Source organism: Falco cherrug, chromosome 1, assembly GCF_023634085.1.
Source record: "Falco cherrug isolate bFalChe1 chromosome 1, bFalChe1.pri, whole genome shotgun sequence".
In the NCBI taxonomy this organism is placed as follows: domain Eukaryota; kingdom Metazoa; phylum Chordata; class Aves; order Falconiformes; family Falconidae; genus Falco; species Falco cherrug.
In genome coordinates this window covers 88,702,802-88,725,036 of record NC_073697.1, presented here as the reverse complement: position 1 = coordinate 88,725,036, position 22,235 = coordinate 88,702,802, and the positions used below count along the sequence as shown (strand labels likewise).

Sequence of the window (22,235 nt, the reverse complement as noted above, 5' to 3'; positions counted from 1 at the left end):
GTTGCTGGGAGAGACCACCGCGGCGGGGGGAGGGAAGTAGTAGGGCTGAGCGCGCCCATTTGTACAGCGGGGCCTGAGGGCGGGCGGCGCGGCAGCCAGGGCGGGGCACTGGTGAAGGGCGGGGAAGCCACGGCTAGCGCCGCCATCTTTGCGGTGCGATTCGCGATCCGTGATCCCGCGGGAGGTGGAAGTCTTGCGAGAGAGGGCGGGGCGCGAGCTGGCCGGCGGGCGGGCTGCGCTTCGCGTTCCCTCAGAACATGGCGGCCGCGGCTGTGGCGGCGGCCGCGGTGGCCGCTGCGACGGCGGCGACGGCGGCGGCGGTGGCCACCACTACTACGACCACCGCGGGCGCGGCTCCTTCTGTGGGGCGGGGGAGCAGCGCGGGCACCGCGCGCGGGTTTTATTTCAACACGGTGCTGTCGCTGGCGCGGTCGCTGGCGGTGCAGAGCCCGGCGCCGCTGGAGAAGGTGAGGGGAGCCCCGTGAGGGGGGCGGGGAGGGGCTGTGCCTGCGGGGAGTGTGGGGTTGTCACGCGTGGGGGCTGCGCCTGTGGTGGTGGGAGGGGTCGTCTCGCCTGGGGGCTGCGTGTGTGTGGGGAGAAGGGGCGTCGTGCGAGCGGGGGGGGCCGTCTGTGTGTGCGTCACACGGGTGGGGGCTGCGTGGAGGGGTCGGCATCGGGGGTGCTGGGGCAGGGGGGACCCTTCCTGTGGAGAGTGTTCGTGCCGCGGGGGTGGGAGGGCGGGGGGTCGCGGCCGTGTGCGGGGCGGGGGTGGGAGGCCGCCTCGCTTGGCTCTGGCACGCGTGGGGAGCGGGTCAGGGCGGCGCTGGGGGTCCGTGCCCCGGGGGGGGGGGTTTGTGTCCGTGCCCGGGGATGCTGCCGCCGCGGGCGGGGCCTGCCCCGGCCCTGCGTGGGGGCTGCGGGCCCGGCGGGACCCCAAAGCACGGTCACGGGAGGCATCGCCACAGCAGCTGTGGCCATCGGCCCCCGTGACCTTGCGAGGAACGTGGGTCCTTGCAGCAGTTTCGCATCCCTGAATTTTGTGGAACACAGTCCTATAAGTTTAATTAGTCTCAGCTTAATTAGGGCAGGCCGCTTTATTCCACGTATCTGGTTAAATCCAAGGGACGCGGTCGGCTCAAGGTAAAATTTGCTTGGGATAAACCTCCACGGAATGTAAAAGCAGGTGGGAGCCCTCGCCTGGGCAGTACCCCCGGTGGGTCTCAGTGGAGACCCACCGCTGGCGTGGGGCAGCCGGGTGTGTCGGGTGTTGGTGTCTCTGAGCTCAAAGCTGCGCTGGTGAAAACTATAGTGCTTGTTTGTGGTCCTCTGTCACAGACTGCTTAGTTCTTGTTCTCAGAATCTGCCATTGGTCTGACAGCCAACTGTGAATAATTTTTTTATGTCTTGCTGTTGGTTCACTAATATTCAGGGGTTTATTTCTTTAGTTTGAGAGACTATAGTAGCAGTTAAATTATGTTAATGGTTCATATCTAGCTGAAATTACTCACTCATTTTATTGCAGATATTAACCTGATGTGTGCATCAGAAGTTATTTTCCAAAGTTCCTATTTCCTCTGCTGTGTTTTATGTTGAGCAAGGCGATTATTTGTGTTGTGTATGGATCTTGTAATCATGAGGTCTGGCAGTATAAGGATCAGAATCTTAAAATTCCACTGAGTACCCAGTAAATTCTTTCAGTCCTCTAGGGAAATAGTTTTGTGGCTTAGAAATCTCAAGGCTGTGTGTTTAAAGAGCTATGTAAACAGGAAGTAACTTGCGTTCAAACATAAATATTTATTGTGGCAGTCCTTTTTAGATAGTATTTATTAACACTAAGGAGATTTACAAAAAGACAAATACGCTTGTTGCATTTTCCTTTTCTTACTTTGTTTCCCTATGGAACTGTTATTTGGGAGAATTATTTAGATGTGTGTTTGCTTGGTATGGAGTGAAGTAATAGGTAAGTAGTGAGAAAGTAATAGTTCTGGAAACTTAATTATGCTAAAAAGATTTGAGCAAAAGTCGTACTCGGCTAGGTAAAAGTTTATTGTTCATTGCTATATGTAATTGAGGCATTTGTGCAGCTGTAACTAAAGCTCTGTCCACCTGGTTTTTGTTTACAGGAATTGATTAAATGTGGTGTGTGGTGCACATTTTTTGTATGTCCAGAATGCCCAATGAATTAGTGGAAGGGAAGGCTTTGTTGTACCAGGGATGCAGGAATGCGCTCTGTTAATGTGATGCTCTGAAAAGTTTCAGAAATCTTCTTGAGATGTGAAAATAAGTTGTGGTAAAAATGTTTGACATCTACTTGAGATTTTTCTGTCTTTCTTTAGTTTCTGTCATTCATCATTCTTTGGTGGCCCTTAGATGCTCTCATTAAGATTGTTGACTAAAGGAGGGGAATGTGGCCATCTGCCTTCCAGAAGATGGAAAGACTACTGCCCACTTCAAACACAGGAGGTCTGAATGAATCTTGAAAACCACAGCCTGTCAACTCCTTCCACTGCTGTGAAAATATTTGCTATTGTGTTAGTGCTACCCAGGCCTGTTGCTTGGCATGTGCTAGGGCATGGACGTGACAACCAGCTCTGCTCCATGAGGAGAAGCTAGGAGCTATTTGCATTACTTGCCTGAGGTCTACTGGTGGATTTTTGGAAGGCAGTTTTAACAGATGTACTGTTGTTCCCTTGGATTGTTTTTTGACACTTTCAGTCTTATTCCACTGTTCTTTTCCTCCGCTATTTTTCAGGTACAAAAACTGCTCTGTATGTGTCCAGTGGACTTCCATGGGATTTTCCAGTTAGATGAACGTCGCAGAGATGCTGTTATTGCTTTAGGAATCTTTCTAATTGAATCTGATCTTCAGGTATTTGTCCTGCTTAGACTAACTCTATTTAACTTGAAAAATTTTGGATTAATTCAAGTTTAGTTGTTCAATGAATGAAAAGTTGGTATTTACTCTTCATAAAAATAAATAAAAGGGTCAGAGATAACAGATGGATGCAGGCAGAAGAGCACAAGGAAACAAGGACAGCACTGATGAGTGTGCTACAGTAGTCATGACACTGCCACAGCCAAACTGCTGTCATGTTTGTTGGTCATCATAGCTTAAGGAGAGAAAGGAGAGGCTATTCAGGAGGATTTACTCAAACCGTGTGTATCGTTCTGTGTTCTTCCCCACATGCTTCTGAATGACAGGTATGTTCCAATGGACTCCTGAATGTCAGGTTTGTAATAGGCCCTTTCACGACTGGCACTACCCAGGCATGAGAAGACAAACAGTGCACATAGGCTGCATTGTGTATGAACACCCCTTTTGTGTCTGTCAGCCTGTTTATGACAAGCTGGTCCTCTTCCCTTTGAAGATCCCTTCTGGGCATGGTATTGTTTTGTGCAGAGGAAAGGAAGGATACATGGAGTCCTACGTCCAAAGTGATTAGATGTTACTTTAAGTTGTGCAGTGTTGCTTAGGTTTGCATCGGACCCGAGTCATCTTCTATTTAGTAGTACATACTTACTATAATACTGCTTGCATTTTTCCTTTTTTTTTTTGCATTTTTTAGGTGCTTTTGTTAGTATGAAGTTTAAATAAGGCAGCTGTATTCATGTTTTGTAGCATTTTTACGATATTTTCAAAACCAGCAGTTAGTATTAGTTAACTCTGTGAGGCAGGAAAGTGCTACCCTTTGATTTGCAGATTAGGAAGCTGAAGTGTTACATAGGTGAGTTAAGTGCCAGGTCAGTCACATGTACTGAATTAGGACTGGCACTTTGAATTTCTAGGTGCCTTAAAATTATTTTTGACCTTGCTGTAAACTAATAAATTGTTTGGGGTTAATTGCTGTTCTGGAAGTTTTTTTCCCAAGTTTTGTGGGGAATGAACTGTTGCCTAGAATGAAAGGATTGGATTTATAGCATCGAATTGGTTTACTTCCAGTTGCCTGTGTTGAAATCAATTTTGCAATGTTGAAGAAGCCTGTGGAGTAATCATTAGCAGCAAGTTCTTTGTGTGGTTAGTGTAGTCTTTCCATATCTCTAAAAACTGTTGAGATTATATGGTTCAGCTTTTCTGCTCCATTTTAAATAGAGTGTTTTCTTCTTTAGCACAAAGATAATGTGGTTCCTTACCTCCTCCGACTTCTGAAGGGTCTTCCTAAAGTCCAATGGATAGAAGAAAGCAATGCACGGAAGGGCAGAGGTGATGTTTGGATTTTTTGATCTTTCATGGAATGCCAGCCAGGAAATAGAGATTACGAAGGTTTTTCAGGATATGGTACTAGGGGAGATGATAGGTCCTGCTAGGTTTTAGCTCCTGACTTAGCAGCCTTGAATATTGATTTCCTTTAGAAGCAAAGAGGAAGTTTAATAGCTCCTGGCTTTCTTGCTTGACTGCTTTTTGATTAAATTAATTTGGATGAATTAAAAATAGTTCTACGCTCAATATATTTTTGTTACTCAATTGGAGAAGATTGTGTCGTAGTTAGAGCAGCAGAGTGGAACCTGATTTGTATGCTCTGCTTCTAGCTTTGATGCTTAGTCACTAATTAAACCACTTAATTTCTAGCTCTGTTAATCTCTCTTAAAATTAATGTAACTATACTTTTATATAATGTTATAGAATTTACTTTTTTTCAATTACTTGAAAACTTGGACATTTTTTAATTGTTAAAACTACTTTTTTAACATTCCATGCTGAAATAATAATGGTTAGAGTGTACTTTTAATTTTGTGTGTTATACTATATTTTTCTACAATCTATCTCAGAGCTGTATGAGTTGGGAATCCCTTAGCGTCTTCTTGCTTTATTATCATTTGCTCTTTCTATGTTGTTCTCTGTCACAATGCTTAAGTGGCTTATTTTCTGTCTTACTTCGCAGGCTTGCTTCCAGTGGCAGAAAACTTCAGCTTCTGCTTGGTAACGTTGTTATCGGATGTTGCTTACAGGGATGCATCTCTCAGAGAGCAGGTAGAGTTTATCTTAAGTTTGTACTGATGTAGTGCCCAGTTCTCCAATGCTGTAATACTGACAAATGTCTAGAGAAGAGTACACCACAGCAAACCTTTCTTGCAAAGGGTTTGATTGCTTTAACATGCATAGCGTTCCATTATTTTGCTTGTGTTAATTAATAGTCAAGTATCTAGAAGATACTCATAAGTCTGCCCTTACTTCTGGGTGTTGAAGGATGCCAGCTGCTGACCCCAGAGTTTTAGAATTCCAGTTTTAATACTGAGATAAGGACCGCTGCAGTTTTCCTCTGCTGGTATGTACAAGCTAACTGCAGACTTTACAAAAGAAGCTCTGTAAGCTGAGTGAGGCCAATATATGTTTTCAGTCACACAGCATTAAGAAAAATTGTTCGCAGAGGTGCTTAAATTAATATTTGCAAGTTCCAGTTGTTGTAGTGATCTAATAGAAGATAATGATATGTCTTTACCAAAAGATATTTTTATATATCTGTCTTTAGATTTTGGATGCAATTCTACAAGTAATGCAGTTCCTGTTGGGAATGTGCCAGACCCCACAAATGCATGATAAAGGTACTATAAAAATTGTTACTATATTTGTAACTCCTGTCCTCTGAACTTCTCTTGTGTATTCTAATTATCAGGGTCGCTCCTGAAAAGTGAGCAGCTTTTTCTTTTGACTCACCTTAACACACATTTATCCTGTGTGTTGCTGACTGGTAAATATGGAAGCGGAAGTGTTAATTTATAGTTTTTCCTCTGCTTGCACAGATAAGTCTTTGTAAATCACATTAGGCTGAAGCAGTTAAATGAAGTGATAGCAAAACCATGAAGGGGAAGTTCTAAGTTACTATTAATGTACTCTTTCCTTTTTTTTTTTTTTTTTTTTTTTTACTTTTCCAGAATATTTATGCAAGTATGCAGTGCCCTGCCTGATTGGAATCTCTCGAGCTTTTGGTCGCTACAGCAATTCAGAGGAGGCTCTCCTTTCAAAGCTTTTTCCAAAAATTCCCCCACATTCCCTGAGAGTTCCTGAAGAGCTTGAAGGAATTCGCCGACGATCTTTTAATGATTTCAGATCAATTCTTCCCAGTTCTCTACTCACTGTTTGCCAAGAAGGGACACTGAAGAGAAAGGCTAGCAGTGTATCTAGCATCTCACAGGTTTGCATGACTTGCTCTGGGTTGGAGTTGTTGCTTAGATGATTTTGTGGTCTTGGTGGAGTTAAGGCAGCATTAAGTCTGGATATGCAGTCAATGTCTCATTGCAGACATGTTGTTTGACCAGATACAGAGATCTTTATTTCTGTTCCACAGCTGAGTTTCAAAATAATTTTATAGTTTCTCAGCTACAGAACAATCAGTGACAGTTAAGCTAACACCTGGACTAATAAGTCTTCACATGGAACAACTGGCAAATCCTGCTCCTTGCTTTATGTTCATGAAAAAGCAGTGTAATGTCAATCTGTGAATTTGAGGAGCTGGCACTCTGTGGGTGAAGTTTTCAGAAGTGCTTGAGGATACATGGGCTCTCAGTGGTTTCACGAGTATCTGTGGATGTTCGTTGTCTTAGGGGAAGAATGGATTGAGGTGCTGGTTTTGAAACCACAGATGGCTATTGGCATGGTTTCATACAGTGCAGGAGTCATCATTCTGATCTCATTCCTTTACTCAAAAGCACTGAGCTAGTTTTTGACAACTTCCTATTTTTTGTTTCAATTGAGCTATTAGGCCCAGCAATACGTAGTCCCTGTTAGTTTTGTTTGAAGCTGTGTTTCATTTTAAAGTGTCTCAACCATTCTCTGGAAGACTTTTCAATGTTTTGTAAATAGTTTTAAGATTATGGCTTTTGTGAATGTTTCAGGTTAGTCCTGAACGTGGAATTCCCCCTCCCAGCTCTCCTGGAGGATCTGCAATTCATTACTTTGAAGGTAAATTATTTTGCAAAGGAACAGTGTGTGATTTGGGAGTTTGTTACTATCTACAGAAAATTGAAAACCAAATTCCTTTTGACCCCTTTGTCTGGACTCTAGAATTTTTACGTAATTTTCTGGCACATGCCTGCTAGGTTTCTGAAAAATTGTGTAAAGACAGTAGGAAGTTATTATTAACACTGGCATTTTCCAGGCTGAGAGACACGTGATTTCCTTATTGCTAGGCTGTGCTAGTACTGAAGAGTTGAATTCAGCTAGGCCAAAAATACTTCAGGAGATTAGGTTGAGTAACTTTGAGGAGCAAGTGTTAGTACTGTGCTTCACTGGACAACTAGATTTTTGGACGGGGGTCTGGAATTTTGAGGCTTTTGGGGCACATTGTATAAATCTGAACTGCTCTGTTTGAAGTAAACTATGGATCATTTTGTAAGACCTAGTAACTTGCTGAAGTGAAGAGTAATAAAGGACACGCTGAAGTCAAGTGCTCACTAATGTGTGTTAATTACTGCATCATAAAAAGCAGAAACATGAAAAATTTTCATGAATTAATATACAAACTCTTAACTACTGTGTTTTGGGAGAGCTGAGTTCTATGTCAGAGCAGGGCTTAAAAATAACCTGTCTCATTAATCAAGTGGAGGCCTAGCTCTGCATCTGAGGTGTTTTGGTGTCTCTAGTTTTGTCTGGCCCTCCGAGGTTTTTAACAGCTTGGCCATTATCTGTTTCTGGGTCATTCTCCTCTCTTGAGCCCTGGTTTAAATGAATTTCTTCCACATTACTTTTTTTTTGTTTCCTTCATATTACTGTTTGTAGAGGCATCTGTCTTCCTCAGTCATATTATGGGATTGCAGGGTAGCTCAGATACTGTTCTTAAATTGCCAGGTAGGAAGAGACCTGTTTGTCTTCTGTCTATCCTGTTGAACCAACTTGTTCTTCTTAAATATTGTGATCTTTGTGTTTTGAATTAAAAAAAAAAAAAGCTGCAGGTTAGAGAGAGCCTATAGTAGTAGATCAAAAATAATCAAAACTGTAGGTGGATAGTGGACAACTTTGTAAAATTTTTGGAATAATTTAATTGTGTCTTCAGCAGAGTTATGGTTATTCTGATCAGGATTTTATTTTCAATACTGACTTCCACCAGTTATTTCAGATACAGGCAGTCCTTGTATTATTTCCAATAGTATAGATTGTGATAGTCTTACTTTCTGAAGAAGATAAGTAATTACCTTAATTTTTATTATATTAATATAATTATTTATATGTATATGTAAATAAGATAATTAATATAAACAGCATGCTTAGCAAGTTGTTTGCTTAATAGAGTACTAGAACCTGAAAAATAATTTGATTTCTCTTTGCCTTCAAATTGCAGTAGTGAATTGGTGCTGCTTCTAAGATGAAAGCTGTGTCATGTGTTCATTTGATCTAATATAGGGGAAAACCTTGCAAGATAGTTTCGACTTAACCTGTTCTTAGCACCTCTATGCTTTTGAATAAAATGGCATTTACAAATGTTTTCAGGTAAATGTACATCAGTAATATGGGAAGACTTTTTGTTAGCAGTGTCTCTGATACGGACACACGTCATTGAAATCAATTCTTCCACTGTCACTGTAAACTTCTCATGAACAAATGTATGTTTTCATCATAGTGTTCTGTCTTGATTTGCCAGTAAATTAGCTGAAATGTGCCTCTTGATAGCTTGCAAGTTAAAGACTGTACCTGGGTTGGACATAACTCTTTAGTAGTGACTAAACAGTACTGTTAAACGAAGTTAATATATCCTCTTTCCCCAAACTTCTGTTTCTGTTATTTTTTCTGATCAGGTTCATATCTTCCTGATGGGAGTGCACTGGATCCTGATTATTACTTCTGTACAATCAGCTCTAGCTTTTCAGTTTCTCCTCTCTTCAATGGCATTAACAATAAAGAGTTTAACATCCCACTGGAAATGCTCCGTCAGCTGTTGAACATGGTATGCAATGGGTTCTTACAAAGGCTGTAGTGAGACTGTATTCTAGATATTCATGCAAGAAATAGATGCAGTTTAAGTTTTAAGCTTTTAGAATTCCAAATAAAGAGACAGTGTTTGTCTCTCAAGCTTTTGTAATGTTATTTTTATGGCATTTAACATTATGCTTCAGTAGTATTCCTATGAATCATAAAGAATTTGGAAAATCAAAGTAAGTTTATGTCAGCTTATTTGATTTTCCAAATAAGTTGACAAAACTTCATGTGTGAGTATTTCAGACCACTTGATCTGAGGTAACTTAAATACTGCTAGCTGCTGAAGTACAAGATTGGCTTTTTTTTGTGAGAATGAGACCCTTTTCTAGAAGAGTTTATTTGCTGGGAATTCACGCAAGTGACAAAAACTACTAGCCCTGTCTGCTCCCTGCAGCAGCTATTTTGGAACAGCACACAGATGCTCAGATACATTTATTCTTGTTGCAGCCAGAAATTCTTGTAGCCTTAATTTCATCTGAAACTTTGTGGTCTAGTGATTTGTGTTTTCTGTGCATGGGCAAAATTGTATTGCTTTCATATCACAGTCACCCACAGGAAACTTTTTTTTTTTTTTTTTTTTTCATTCTGTAGGTAAAACAGATAGTTGGGGATTCTCTGCTGAAGACCTTAGATGCAGTTGTAGCTGAAGTTGCAGAGGTATGTTCTTTAATTCCTTGTCTGATGACTATTTTTTTGTCTTAATAATTAATACTTGGAAATTTGTCTTCTACGTATGTAAGGTATGCCTTCTCTTTACAAAATTACACTAATTCCCTGTTTGAACTGTTCTTTCAGTGCTTTAAATCTAGCCTTGAACTGTGTGAAAATGTGGGGGTGAAGGGGGAATGTTTTTCACTTACACAGAAGGAAATAGTTATTCTCCTAAAAAATGAACCATTTTCTTACTTTAGCTGTGTTGTCTCATTAAGTTACAGCATTGGTTGCCCAAAACTGGTTTACTGTAGACGAAGGTCTTTATCACATATTACAGTAATGTTGTCTTTTTTTCATGTAGACACAGTGTGTTGGTGGTTTTCTGGCTTGGAAATGACTGCTGCTCTTTTTGGTGTAATTTCTATGAGTTGAAGAGTGTAACAGTTTGTTGACATTTACTTTCAGAGGTGGCATACTTGTTTCTATAGGGCTGTGGGTCCTTGTTCTCCCCTACCCTGGGTGCAGTTCTGTGACAGCCTCCACCACGTTTTATGGAGTTAGCCTCACCTCCTTGGGAGCGTAAAGCCGTGTTGAAAAGAGTATGTGTTCAGTTACGTAGGAAAAGGGCTTTGCTGTTCCCTCCTGTCTTCCTTCAAGTACTGCCATATTTGAAATGTAGGCATAAGTGCAGACAGCTTCAGTTTCTTTTTTTGCAATCTCAGTAAAATGAGAGGTTTAAATCCTCCTCTTCTTTTTTTCTTTTAACAATTCCGTTCGAGAGAACATATATGTGCTTTTCAAATCGAAAGACTGACTGAATCTTATTTAATGCATTGAATGGCTGTACTTTTCCTTTTAATAAAAGTAGACGGGAAAAAGCTGTGAGAGTACTTCTGGTAGCTGTTTTAAGTGCTTGTTTACATTGTAGAGGGAAACAATTATGTCACTTGAGTAAGATTTATTATCCATATAATGGAAAATGTTTAATTTTGAATCCAGCAGGTTACTTCTTTTCTCTTTCAGACGGGTGCTAATACAGATCTCTATTATAAAACATTCAGTGACCCTCTTTATCTTGCTCAGTTTAAAATGCTGAGAGACACTTTGTACTATATGAAAGGTATAGTATTTGTATTTTTTTTTTTATTTATCCTTCATTATGTTTAGTATCCAAAGTGTTGTCTGTATTGTATTGAATGCTTGAACATTGGGGTTTGAGTTTTCTGGGAACTCTGCCTGTCCTGTAAAATTTGTATTTTGAAATGTTTTCATATATAGAAAAGGTACTATGGAAACAGGACAAAAATATTTTTAGCACCATTAAAAGGATTAATAGATGGCATTTAATTTGTCTACTCAGTGGTGGACTTTGCTATGAAATTTATGGTACAGGCAGGATATAAACTTTATTAAATAGTTTGATTTATAATGTAGCAGTGGATTTTATGTATGTTGTCATTCTTATACACTGACTTCCATCCTTCTAGTATAATGCTGTTTCCTTTTATTTCTTTAGACCTTCCCAACTCATTTGTGAAGGAAATACATGATTTTGTGCTAGAGCAATTCAACAGCAGTCAGTCAGAACTTCAGAAAATCCTTCATGATGTGGATCGACTGCACAATGAACTGAGTCCTTTAAAACTGCGTTGTCAGGCTAACGCTGCCTGTGTGGATCTCATGGTGTGGGCTGTGAAGGATGAGCAAGGTAAAAAATGCTCTTCGGTCTCTGGAATGTCTTATTTTTTTTAAGTTGTAGAAATACTTACAAGGTCTCTGAGGGTAGATGATGCTCAGAGAAATATAAAATAAATTTCACTGCAATACTTTTTGCTATTAGAATACAAGAGTAAAACTTCGATCAAAAAGTTGTCAGACAAGTTGGCTATGTAGTTAGACATCTCTTTATAGAAATGGAAACAAACATCCTATTGGCTTATCTACAAGAGATGGTATAATTGCTGCATTATATGCAGCTCTTACTTTCTAGTTTATGTTTTTTAATTATCGCTCTTAGTGTCTTCAATGTTTCTCAGTTGTTCTTTTAAAGAAAAAGTTTTTTCTTCATTGCTATCAGGACTGGTAAACCCTTACTTTTTCTCCATTTTCTTTCTTGTATAATTCTTATGCCGCCTCTGAATAATTTGAAGGATTTTTTTTTTTTTCCTTTGGACTGTGCAATACCTAATTTCTGTCAGATGTGAAGTATGCTCAAAACCAACTTTAAATACTGTCATTCTTTCAATCATAGTGTTTGACAGAGCTGTTTGGTGCAGATAGTAAGTTTCCAAAACTGTTTTTGCAGAAGCAGCACTAAATCTTTTTGAGGATTTGTAGTATGAAGAGAGTGAAGTTGATAATTTTTCTGCATTGTTTTAGAATTTCCAGTAAGCATTAGGATTTGTGTGGCCTGATAACAAATCGATAAATATAAATTTTTCTGTTGGATTTTTCATTTAAGGTGCAGAAAACCTGTGCATCAAGTTATCAGAGAAGCTGCAGTCAAAAACTTCAAGCAAAGTCATCATTGCTCACTTGCCACTGCTGATTTGCTGTTTGCAGGTCTGTCTTTACAGTACTTGTCATTACCATATCAGTGAGTGAGAGTTTGGGGACTTCTGCAGGTTGACAGAAGGATACTTTTTATCTGCTATTTGTATTACTTTCTATCAGTGTGCTCTATGTTTGTATTTAGAGGTCTGTTGTGGAAACTAGAACTGCAGTAGAGTAGTGCTTTCAGAATTTTCTTAGTTCAGCTACTTCTTGAAGAGTAATATTCATGAGGGTTTTTTAAACCAGTATTTCATTTCTGAAATATTTAGATTCTTAGTCCATTACATAAACAGATAAAATACTGGGACTGGCAGATCACCGAGTTTTAAAGCTAAGACTTGTTTATTCTTATTTTTATGTCTTCCTGTTCGCACTTATTCATAACCTTACAAATCCGGTGTTTTCCACCACATAGTAAATAGTAAGTTATTAGGATTTTCTAAATGTTGGAACTTGTTCAGTAACTTTATTTTTAGAAAGTGCAGTTCATTTCATGTCATTCCTGTGAAATCACCCAGGAAGGGACAGCAAGGCTTGACTGGCATGACACACTGTAGGAAAACCTCCAAGAATTAGAGGCTTAAAAGATCTAAATCTTCCACTAAAAACTGAATCCCTCTGAACTGTGTATGGTTTGGTTTGGTGGGGTTTTTTGGTTGGCTTTTTTTTTAGTTGAGCTGAAGTTGCAAGCTTACAGTTGAAATAAAAATTGTGCTGTTATATTCTAAAGCTATGTTATGCTTGCTTTTTTTTGTTGTTTAGGGTCTAGGTCGTTTGTGTGAGAGGTTCCCTGTTGTGGTTCATTCTGTCAATCCATCTTTGAGAGACTTTCTTGTGATACCGTCCCCAGTGCTTGTGAAACTTTACAAGTATCATAGTCAGTATCACACAGGTAAGGGAAAAAAAGCCACATTTCAAAGGGTATGCTAGTGATTGTTTTCCAGCTTGTATGGCTTTTTGATGCTTTTGGATATTTTGTGGTGATAGAGCTGTAGGGGCAAATGGAGATGGATTTATGTTTTTTGTTCTGTTTGTTTGGTTTTGGGTTTTTTTTGAGATGGAAGGGTGGAATGCAAACCAAGTTCTGGTAGAAGTGTGTCTAAGGGCAAGCAGTGTATGTAGAACTGCATTTTATCCTAGCAACGATATAGCTGTTCTGCTGCTGCTGAAATGGAGCACTTCTGTCCTAAGTAAGATCACCAGCAAGTATAGTGGGATACTACAGTATTTAAGGTTGTATTATGTGTGTCAACCTCCTACGTTCCATTCAGAGCAGTTTGCTTAGAGCTTTGTCAATGTGGGCCTTCAGAGGCCTCCAAGGACAGGGATTCTATAACCTGAGCCAAGGCACAATTATCCTCATAGTGGTGGTGGCAGGAATCACATATCCAGTTGGAACTTTCCTTGTTTCAAGTTAGGGCTGTTGCGTCTCATTCTCGTATGAAGCCTGCTTTTGTCTTATTGGTAGCCTACTTTGCATTTTGGAAGGCAGCTGTTTAGTCTGTCCAAAGTTGCCTTTTCTGCAGGCTGAACAAGGTGAGGTTCCTCAGACTCTGCATCCATGTCCTGTGCTCCAGCCCCATGACCATCTTGATGGCATTTGGCAGGTTTTTTGTGGGTTGTTTTCAAATTGTAATGTCAGGTTATGATTTTGAAAAAGAAAATGTTCAGTTTAAATCATTTGCATAATGCTAAAGCAGAACAGGTAAAATGAGAACTGAAAGTGACTAATTTAGGAATAATTATTTAGGAATAAATATTAATTATATTGAATACAGTAAACACAGTAAATTTTGTATAGCTAGTGGCAACACATGCACTCTCAGAGTCCTTCAGTTCAACTCTGAGCTGTAAAGTAGGTTGTTTTGCACTCGCCAGATATTGCTCTGGCTGTGCGCTCTCATCTTGGGGAAAAAGGGTATTTCAAATGTTGTTGATTTCCGTACTCTGTGTTCTTAGTAGGTGGTAATGACATCAAGATTAGTGTAACCAACGAGCATTCAGAGTCTACTCTAAATGTAATGCCTGGCAAGAAAAGTCAACCATCCATGTATGAGCAGCTGCGTGACATTGCCATAGACAACATCTGCAGGTAAGAGGGGCTTGCACCATGTTGGAACGTGTTCTTGTCCCTAGCTGAAAAGTATTGTGACGGTTCAGAAAGGTGCTGCTCTAGAAGGCTTGTTGCCTTTTCTGATCGTGACTCCATTTTCCTTCAGACATCTTTTGGTTCTGTTTATGTTATGTAAAATAACAATTCAGTCTCATTGCTTCCCACATATGTAATTCAAGTTAGTCACCATTTTGATACTCAGCAGGGTTTTTGTTTTCTGCTGAAGATTATCATGTTGAGTGAGCCTCCTGTAACAGGATTGTTACATGCACAAATGTGGGCAGTGTAATGATTATTCTTCCCTTCTAGACAGCTACAGAGAGCTGGAGGGAAGACAGATAGTTGGTGACTAGAGATGAGATTGACGTTTCCAAAGCAGTGGATTCTGAGTTTACGTTATTGCATATCCCCATCTTTATTGTTGCTGGAGAAAGCAGCAGTAGAAGCTCTGCTCATTTTTTAGAAATACGTCAGTGTTAAAATACAGCAGCCTTCCTAGGCAATCAGTTCTTCAGTATAAAGTTATTTCCCTTACACCTAGCATGCATTTATAGTAGTAAAAAGTAAAATGTTTAATTCATGTTCTTTGTTTTTTTCCCTCTGGCTCTTCTAGCAAGTTTTCTGTTTATTGTTATTCCAGGTGCTTGAAAGCTGGCTTGACTATAGATTCAGTGATTGTTGAGGCCTTCCTTGCCAGTTTATCTAACCGTCTGTACATTTCTCAAGAGAGTGATAAGTAAGTTGTTAGCGATCAAACCAATTTTTCCTTCACTTAGTGAACCTGAAGCTTATTTGTAGATATAAGTATGGGCAGCATTATTTTAGAATTAAGTGTCTCTGGGATTCGTGGGATTAGTATGTGGGGCCAGGATCTTCCCATGCAAGTCTTTGCAGAGCTGAGCCTTTGTTTTTATACTGAGAGGTATGGATTTATTCTTACATGATTGAATCAGCAAATCTATGGTGAGTATTAGCCAGTTTTGTATCCTAGATTGAGTGATACTCTCTGCTGTATCATTCAGGCGTCAGCCATCTTTTATGGCTAGACACAGCTTGTCACTTGTGGCATTTGACTTGCTTCACTTCTGAGAGACTCGCCAACCAAGAAACCTCCAAGGAGAGGTCCTGTCTTGTCTTAATGTTTTGCAGATCACTTTTACCTCTTGTCACTTGTTTCTAGAACAGTTTCTTCATGGATTAGTGTGGATTTCTTGGATAGTGTGTTTGTAGGTGGGTTGGTTTGGGTTTTTTTTGAAAACCAACCTGTGTAAGTATATATCTGTATAGTTAATGTTGAGAGTAGATGGATATATAGAGTGACAATATTAAAGCTGTTAGTGATGTTTAAATTTAGTATATGAACTATTTCTTACATGAATGTAACCATGCTTGGAGTTCTTGATAACTGTTGAACAGTTATGTGTATCATTTTGTATCATTTGTTTTTTGTAACAGGGAAGCTCATTTGATTCCTGACCACACAATTCGTGCTCTAGGGCACATTGCAGTGGCTCTGAGGGACACGCCAAAAATGATGGAACCCATCCTACAGATCTTACAGCAGAAGTTTTGCCAGCCGCCTTCTCATCTTGATGTACTCATCATTGATCAGCTGGGCTGCTTGGTCATCACTGGAAATGTAAGGAAAGAACTGGTCAAGAAAGTGCCAGTTCATGTTCCCTTTCTTTTAGTTAAAAAGTTAAAAAAATTTTAGAAACTACATTTGCAGAAGTTTTTTAAGGTTTTTTCTTTTCTTCATCACAGGTATGTGCTTGTACAATCCTCATTTCTCTGTGACATCAGAAAACAAAAGCTAATTAATGATGTGTAAAGTGCTGTCCCTGTAAAGATTATTTCCCATAGAAAATAATAAAAAAAGCCACCAAACTCATTGCTTTCAGAATGTAGTAAGAAGTTTATAAACTTGGCCAGTGTCCCAAATAAGCACACAGTATTTTTTTTTTATCACTATTTAACTTTCAAAGTCTTGTAGGTCCATACATTTAAAAGTATAGATTGTCTTCTTCAGTCATAAAAGGAGTAACTAAATTTTCAGAATGTGATTTGTGCCTCTGGCAATTAATTGCCTGAACTCAGACGTCTGAAAAAGTTTTCCATCAGCAGGGCAGAGTTAAAGAACTTAATACATTTTGTAAAATAATGAAAGCATTTCCACTGTGTGCTTTATGGAAGCTGAAACTGTTGCTCAGGCTACAACTAGATACCTGTCTGAAGGACTTCCTAATACTTAGTGTGTTTTAAACGTTGTTCTTCAGAGAGATTGTATTCAATAAGCTCTACTTAATAATTTGTTTGGGGTTTTTTTTTACAGCAATATATCTACCAGGAGGTGTGGAATTTGTTTCAGCAAATCAGTGTTAAAGCAAGCTCAGTTGTTTACTCTGCCACAAAAGACTATAAGGATCATGGATACAGGTAACACTTTGCTGTGTCCCTTAAATGTATGAATACAATATTGAACATCCTTTATGTTACATCACGGATTTTCACTTTTTTCCACTGTAAGTTTTATAAAAAAGTTATAAATGGTACTGTTCTTTTTTTTGTGTGTTAAAAAGTAATATATGTTTAAAAATAGTAGCACTTCATAATGTAGAGATTCCTGAAAATGTTTTTCACAACAGGTAGTATTAATTTTTTTGTTCTCCCCTCTGTAAGGAGTTAATGTTTGTAAATGATATTTGACACTGATGACTTACATTATCTACAACTAGACTAATAAATCTCTCAGCCTAAAAAAAAAAAACCCGGTGAAGTTCCACTGGGTTTTGTGTGTGTGTGTTTCATTATGTTTGTTTTTTTTAAATGTCATCCCAGTACTACTTAGGGATTAAATGCAAACAATTAACAATTTAATTCTTAGTATATAAATATGGATTGTAGTCCCTGTTGCAACTAAAGATTATCACTGTCTTTGTTGATAGCTGGAGTAGGCTGGATATCTTCTAATGCACTATGATTCTATGTGAATGACTGAGAGGACTATTCCTGTCAGTACGTTTTAACATACTGTCTGACCAATGCAGTCTCAGCTTTGACAACTGATACTAGGTCTGATTCTTCTGCTCAGGAGCTTTCCCAGTCCAGAAACACATCCCTTTGCTGCTGTTTGCAGCCGTATCTGCTCCAGGGAAGTAATTTCCTTTTGGCTGTGACAGCATCATAAATGAAACATTTTCCAGAGGCAAAGCTTACAACTAGTTTTTCGCTTCAATACTGATTGAATTTCAATTATCAGTAAAGTGACGTGTTATTCATAAAAACAAAAAACAACACACACCCCAAAAAAATTAAGTGCAAAAAATGTCAGCAGCTTTATTAAAAGAGTTACAATCAACGTTATGAGGAAAGCACTAAAAATATAAAACTTTAAGGAATTGCTTGTTCATAACTTTTTTTTTTTCTTCTTAGACACTGTTCTTTAGCAGTCATTAATGCCCTAGCTAACATCGCTGCTAACATTCAAGGAGAACACCTTGTGGATGAACTACTGATGAACTTGCTGGAACTGTTTGTTCAGCTTGGGCTGGAAGGGAAGAGAGCTAGTGAGAGAGCAAGTGAAAAAGGACCAGCACTGAAGGTCAGATATTCACTGTTCATCGTATGTAGCTGTGCATTTATATGGATGGCACTATTAGATGTAGTCTTCTGCATGTTGGTTTTTTTAAACTAAAACCACACCCTGACACACACAGAAAAAAACCCCATGATTCGTGAAGCCTGAGAATGTGTCCTGATCATGGAATATGAGTGAGGGTCCCTAATGCCTTTCAAACACCTAACTAATCTGTGTATAGTATCTGAGACAAAGCAGCGGCATAGCTGTTGTTCACCTGAGCCTGTTTGGTGTGAAACTGAGTGAAGTGTTAGAGACAGAGCTCTATAGAGAAATAGTGAATGCTGACTACTGAACGCTTCTTACTAATTCCTGAAGTGTCTTTAGGTGTGACAAATTTCTAATTTTAGTGGTGCCTTTAGATCATAGGAAAACCCAAGTTGGAAGGGACTTTAGGAAGTCATCTAGTCCAATTTCCATCTTAGAAATAGTCAGCTTATGCAATGAAGCTTAAGCTTAAAGCAGTGAAAAATCTCAGCCTTTCCCACAGTATCTTCCTCTTCTCTTTGCTTTAAAATTTACTCATAAACAAGCTGTTAACCCTGACTTTTGTTCGTGAGATATATGTTGTTGTTTGAAAAGCAAAATGTGGATGCTTCCTACACGTAAAAACCCAGAGCTTTCCTCCAGTTACGTTCCTCCCTAGTGTTCAAATTCTGTAACCTCTTGGCATTCATGCAGTGCCTTAGGATAGCTTTTAAAAACTTGTGGTGTTTGATAGTGATTTTTATATGCAAGAAAGACACTTTTAATAATTCAAATGTGTTCATACTGGAAAATTAAGGTTTTCTTAGAGAGGCGGTTTGAGAGCTGTTCCCAGTTTTTTAGGGCAGATAGGTAACAATTCTTTTTGAAATAGGCGTATTTTTCCTAACAGTGAGGGGAACAGTGTGGGGTTTTTCTCGTGTTGACCTCTTTTTCCCCCCCACCTTCCTGTGCATGCTATGTTTTAATAGTACTAAGTTTGTCCTTCATCCTTTTTATGGGGTGAGTGAACTCTTGGTAAATCCCTCTGAAATGAATCTGCTTTGAAGACAGATTGCATTTAATCGGGAATGCCAAGTCTTCTTTTAAAAGGGAGCTAGAACATGTCTAGAATCTGGTTTTCATGAAGTCTATGGTGGAAAATGTCTCTCCACAGGTTTCATAGATTCTTTTAACCACAGATATGTTTACCACCATTTCAGCTCACTTATTGTAAACAGTGCTCTAAAATGACACTTCTAAATAAGTTTCCACTCTCCTCCTTTCAGGGATATTTTTCCACTGTTATTTGGGATCACTATGGGAGACTTAACTGCTGCACTGACTTAAAGCAGCCTGCAAACAAAAATATGTGATTGATTTAACACGGATTTGAGCTAGGAGGCAGTGTTTCTTTATTATGAAGATACTTGGAGCAGTTTCACTAGAACACTCTTTACTCAATGTAGAGTAGAAGTTATGAAAGGTATTCTGAAGACTGGGTTACTTAAGAAGAGATAAGTAGGTAAAACACTGCACATGCTGTTCTCCCAAACAAAAGCAGTGTTTTTCTTTGATACTTTGCCTATGTTCTCTGCTTCTCAGCATACCTTTTTATGGACTTAAATTTGCTTGCTAGCCATTAAAATGCTTCAGTGACTTATTCTGTTTTAAACCAGATTTTTCAACCACGCAAAAGTGGCTTCTGTGAGGGGAAGAAAAATAACCTTTTTGTGGGTTTTGGTTTTTTGTGCTATTGCTGATAGTTAACACTAATGTCCCCTGAGTATGCCCAAGGATGGAAGTCATTGCATTTTCTTCATCCTTAGTGCCATATACCATCATAAAGAGGCTGCTATTCCATTTTTCTAACAAAAATGCTAGTAGAAAAGTAGGTTTTCTACAGTTCTATTTGTTGGTGTTGTGTGCTGGATTCTGCCTATCTCAGCTGACTCTGCAGCACTTTGCCGTGTGCAGTGGACTGTCCTGATGCTAGCAAAAAAAAGAACAGTGACTTTTTTCCAGTTGTTCCTACCCCTTAGAGTGACTTGAGGGCTGTTCTTTTACTCCCTTAAAAAATATTAAAGGATCCATCTGTTTTGCTTTATCTTGGACACTACAGGAAGGATAACTAAAATGTGTTTTAGTTGGGTTGTGTCATTATTGTTTCATCTGAAGACTGTTTGACTTTGTTTCTCCCTCCTTCCTCTTCCTCCTCCCTCCTCCTCCTCCCTTTTTCTTTTTGCTCCTTTTGGTTTATTCCAGTTCTTGCAAAGCTGTACCCTGTTAGCATGTCTGCCTTGCCTCCTCCCTGTGGGGCCACGGTCTCTGTACCTGGCTCTCTCGTAAGAAGGAAGATGGAGAGTTATCTCCATCCCAAATCCAGTGTGGAGGGACATGGGAGGGAGGGAAGAACTTCAGAGAGACGTCTCTGAGCATGTTATCTGTGCTTTCACTCTTCACCTTTACCAGAGAAGCGAGACAGCATGCTGTGTGCAGTGAATGTTTTCCGTTCTTAAACACTGTATTTTGCCAAGAGCAGCACACTGTATAGAGTGCAATTAATAAGTCCTAGTAAGTCAAAGGAAATATGTATTCTTCTTAAGCTTGTTATGTTTCAGTGGAAAAGGTTTTTCCCCCTGCTTAAATAAATTCTTGATAATGGTGTCTTTTTACAGACTTGTTATTTTTCGCTTTGTTTTAGTAGTAAAATGAGAGTTCTAGTAAAGTATTGACACTTGTCTGTGGCCACCCATTTAATGAGAGCATTTTTCTTGCAGTTGTTGAATGTTAGGGTAGATGCAGTGGTAACGAATATTTCCCCCCCCGCTTTAACTTCTAAACACAGTAGACTGTGTTGGAGGGGAAAAAACAACCCTTCAATAGTTTATGAGGAGCCACCTGAAGAGCTCTGAAAGGCTCCAGGGTGTGCCCAGTCCTGTGGATATCTGAGGCACTCTTTTGGCCACCTCTTGTACACCTATTTGCAAGATACAGAGCTGTAATTGGCAATATATGTTTTCATTTGCATAGACAGTAGGAGTGTTTGAAGTATGTCTTGTAGCAAGTATTTTAGAAATGCTTTTATAGCTGTTTTGATAATTTCAATTTCCTTTTCCAGGCCTCCAGCAGTGCAGGGAATCTGGGTGTGCTTATTCCTGTTATTGCTGTGGTGAGTATCCAATGGCTGGATCGTTGCAAAAGGAATATTTTTTCTCACATGTCAAATACCAGTGCTATTTCATGGTCAAATGGGTTGACAAATAACTAGTGCAGAAGTAAGCATCCAAGAGAAATAGTTTTGTAAAATAATATTTCTTGCTCTAAGAGGGGGGGAACATTTGTTAAATAATAACATATCTCTTAAAATAATGAATCTTTTGTGATTCAGGGTTAGGTTGTTGCTAGTCATGAATTCAAGAGATTCATGAGCTAAATAATACCACAGGGGATATTTCTTTGAATAGTGTTTGATATGCAATACAATAAATAGCACGTATCTGTGGCCTAAGGAGAAAAGTCAAAAAACTAAGTTAATAGAAACGGAGTTAAAAATAAATCTTGGTTTGGCAGCACAGTGAATTCTGCTGCTTAACAGGAGAGAGAAAAGAAAAAAAAAAGTTAAAAAAAGAATCATTGATAAAGGAGGGAGGAAGGGGAGGAAGTGTCCTCTGTCTTCTGAAACTATAATTGGCTGTCATGCTGAAAGCATTTTAGGAGATGTGCAAGGACACTGATGTCCATTCCAGACTCATTTATTTTCATGTATATCTGCTTTTGGTCTCACATGACAACTTGTTCTGCATGAAAAACTTTTTTAACAAAGTATAATTACTAATTCAGCCAAAAATTGGTATGTAACGGTTCTAGATCTCCAACAGAAAATGTGGTACATCTGAGCTGGGTTTCCAAGTCAGTAGGACTAGTTGCCTAACTGCTGTAGCTTTTACAAAAACTGTCACGTCTAGAAGATCCATAGACAAACTTAAACTTACTGGAGGACAAAAAGCAGCATGTCACTTTCTCCCCTCCTGAAGCAGAGTTCTTCTGTGGAACTTTTCCTGCACAGCTAGTGAGTGGGACAAAAGGGGAAAATGTATTATGTACTTACAGTAGGCATGCCTACTTGTAACTCGCTCATACTGCATGTCCATTAATAAGCAGAAAAACCCCATTCATTTCATCCTCTGTGCTCACAAACCTCTTTACTGAGGCTTTTCAAAGAGAAGAGCCTAAAATTGGCATTGGCTAAAGATCAAAGAACTGTTTCTTTCTTTCCCCTGTCTCTTGCACCACTTTCCAACATAAGCTCTTCCTGAATTCGCCAGCGTCGCAAGGGCCGAATCCTAGCTTCACAGAAATGTGTTTATCGGTGTCTTCAACTGGTGTTCTTCAATAGCTGCTCA

General features: G+C 39.3%; 1 protein-coding gene across 2 annotated transcripts in view; it reads left to right on the top strand.

Moving 5' to 3' along the window:
* Nucleotides 1–219: 219 nt before the first annotated feature.
* Nucleotides 220–22,235, top strand: part of PI4KA (phosphatidylinositol 4-kinase alpha) — a 63,198-nt gene continuing 41,182 nt past the window's right edge. Inside the window, exons 1-19 of one of the 2 annotated variants that reach the window (XM_055704445.1) lie at nt 220–467; nt 2,753–2,869; nt 4,108–4,201; nt 4,881–4,969; nt 5,469–5,541; nt 5,872–6,131; nt 6,832–6,898; nt 8,728–8,876; nt 9,500–9,565; nt 10,586–10,682; nt 11,079–11,270; nt 12,024–12,124; nt 12,878–13,007; nt 14,078–14,207; nt 14,869–14,964; nt 15,684–15,867; nt 16,561–16,664; nt 17,661–17,829; nt 20,951–21,001. In XM_055704445.1, the coding sequence (XP_055560420.1) occupies nt 258–467; nt 2,753–2,869; nt 4,108–4,201; nt 4,881–4,969; nt 5,469–5,541; nt 5,872–6,131; nt 6,832–6,898; nt 8,728–8,876; nt 9,500–9,565; nt 10,586–10,682; nt 11,079–11,270; nt 12,024–12,124; nt 12,878–13,007; nt 14,078–14,207; nt 14,869–14,964; nt 15,684–15,867; nt 16,561–16,664; nt 17,661–17,829; nt 20,951–21,001 (2,379 nt within the window). In that variant the 5' untranslated portion in view covers nt 220–257. Of the gene's footprint in view, nt 468–2,752; nt 2,870–4,107; nt 4,202–4,880; nt 4,970–5,468; nt 5,542–5,871; nt 6,132–6,831; nt 6,899–8,727; nt 8,877–9,499; nt 9,566–10,585; nt 10,683–11,078; nt 11,271–12,023; nt 12,125–12,877; nt 13,008–14,074; nt 14,208–14,868; nt 14,965–15,683; nt 15,868–16,560; nt 16,665–17,660; nt 17,830–20,950; nt 21,002–22,235 lie in introns of both variants that reach the window. The other variant, XM_055704437.1, reaches the window with a different exon arrangement.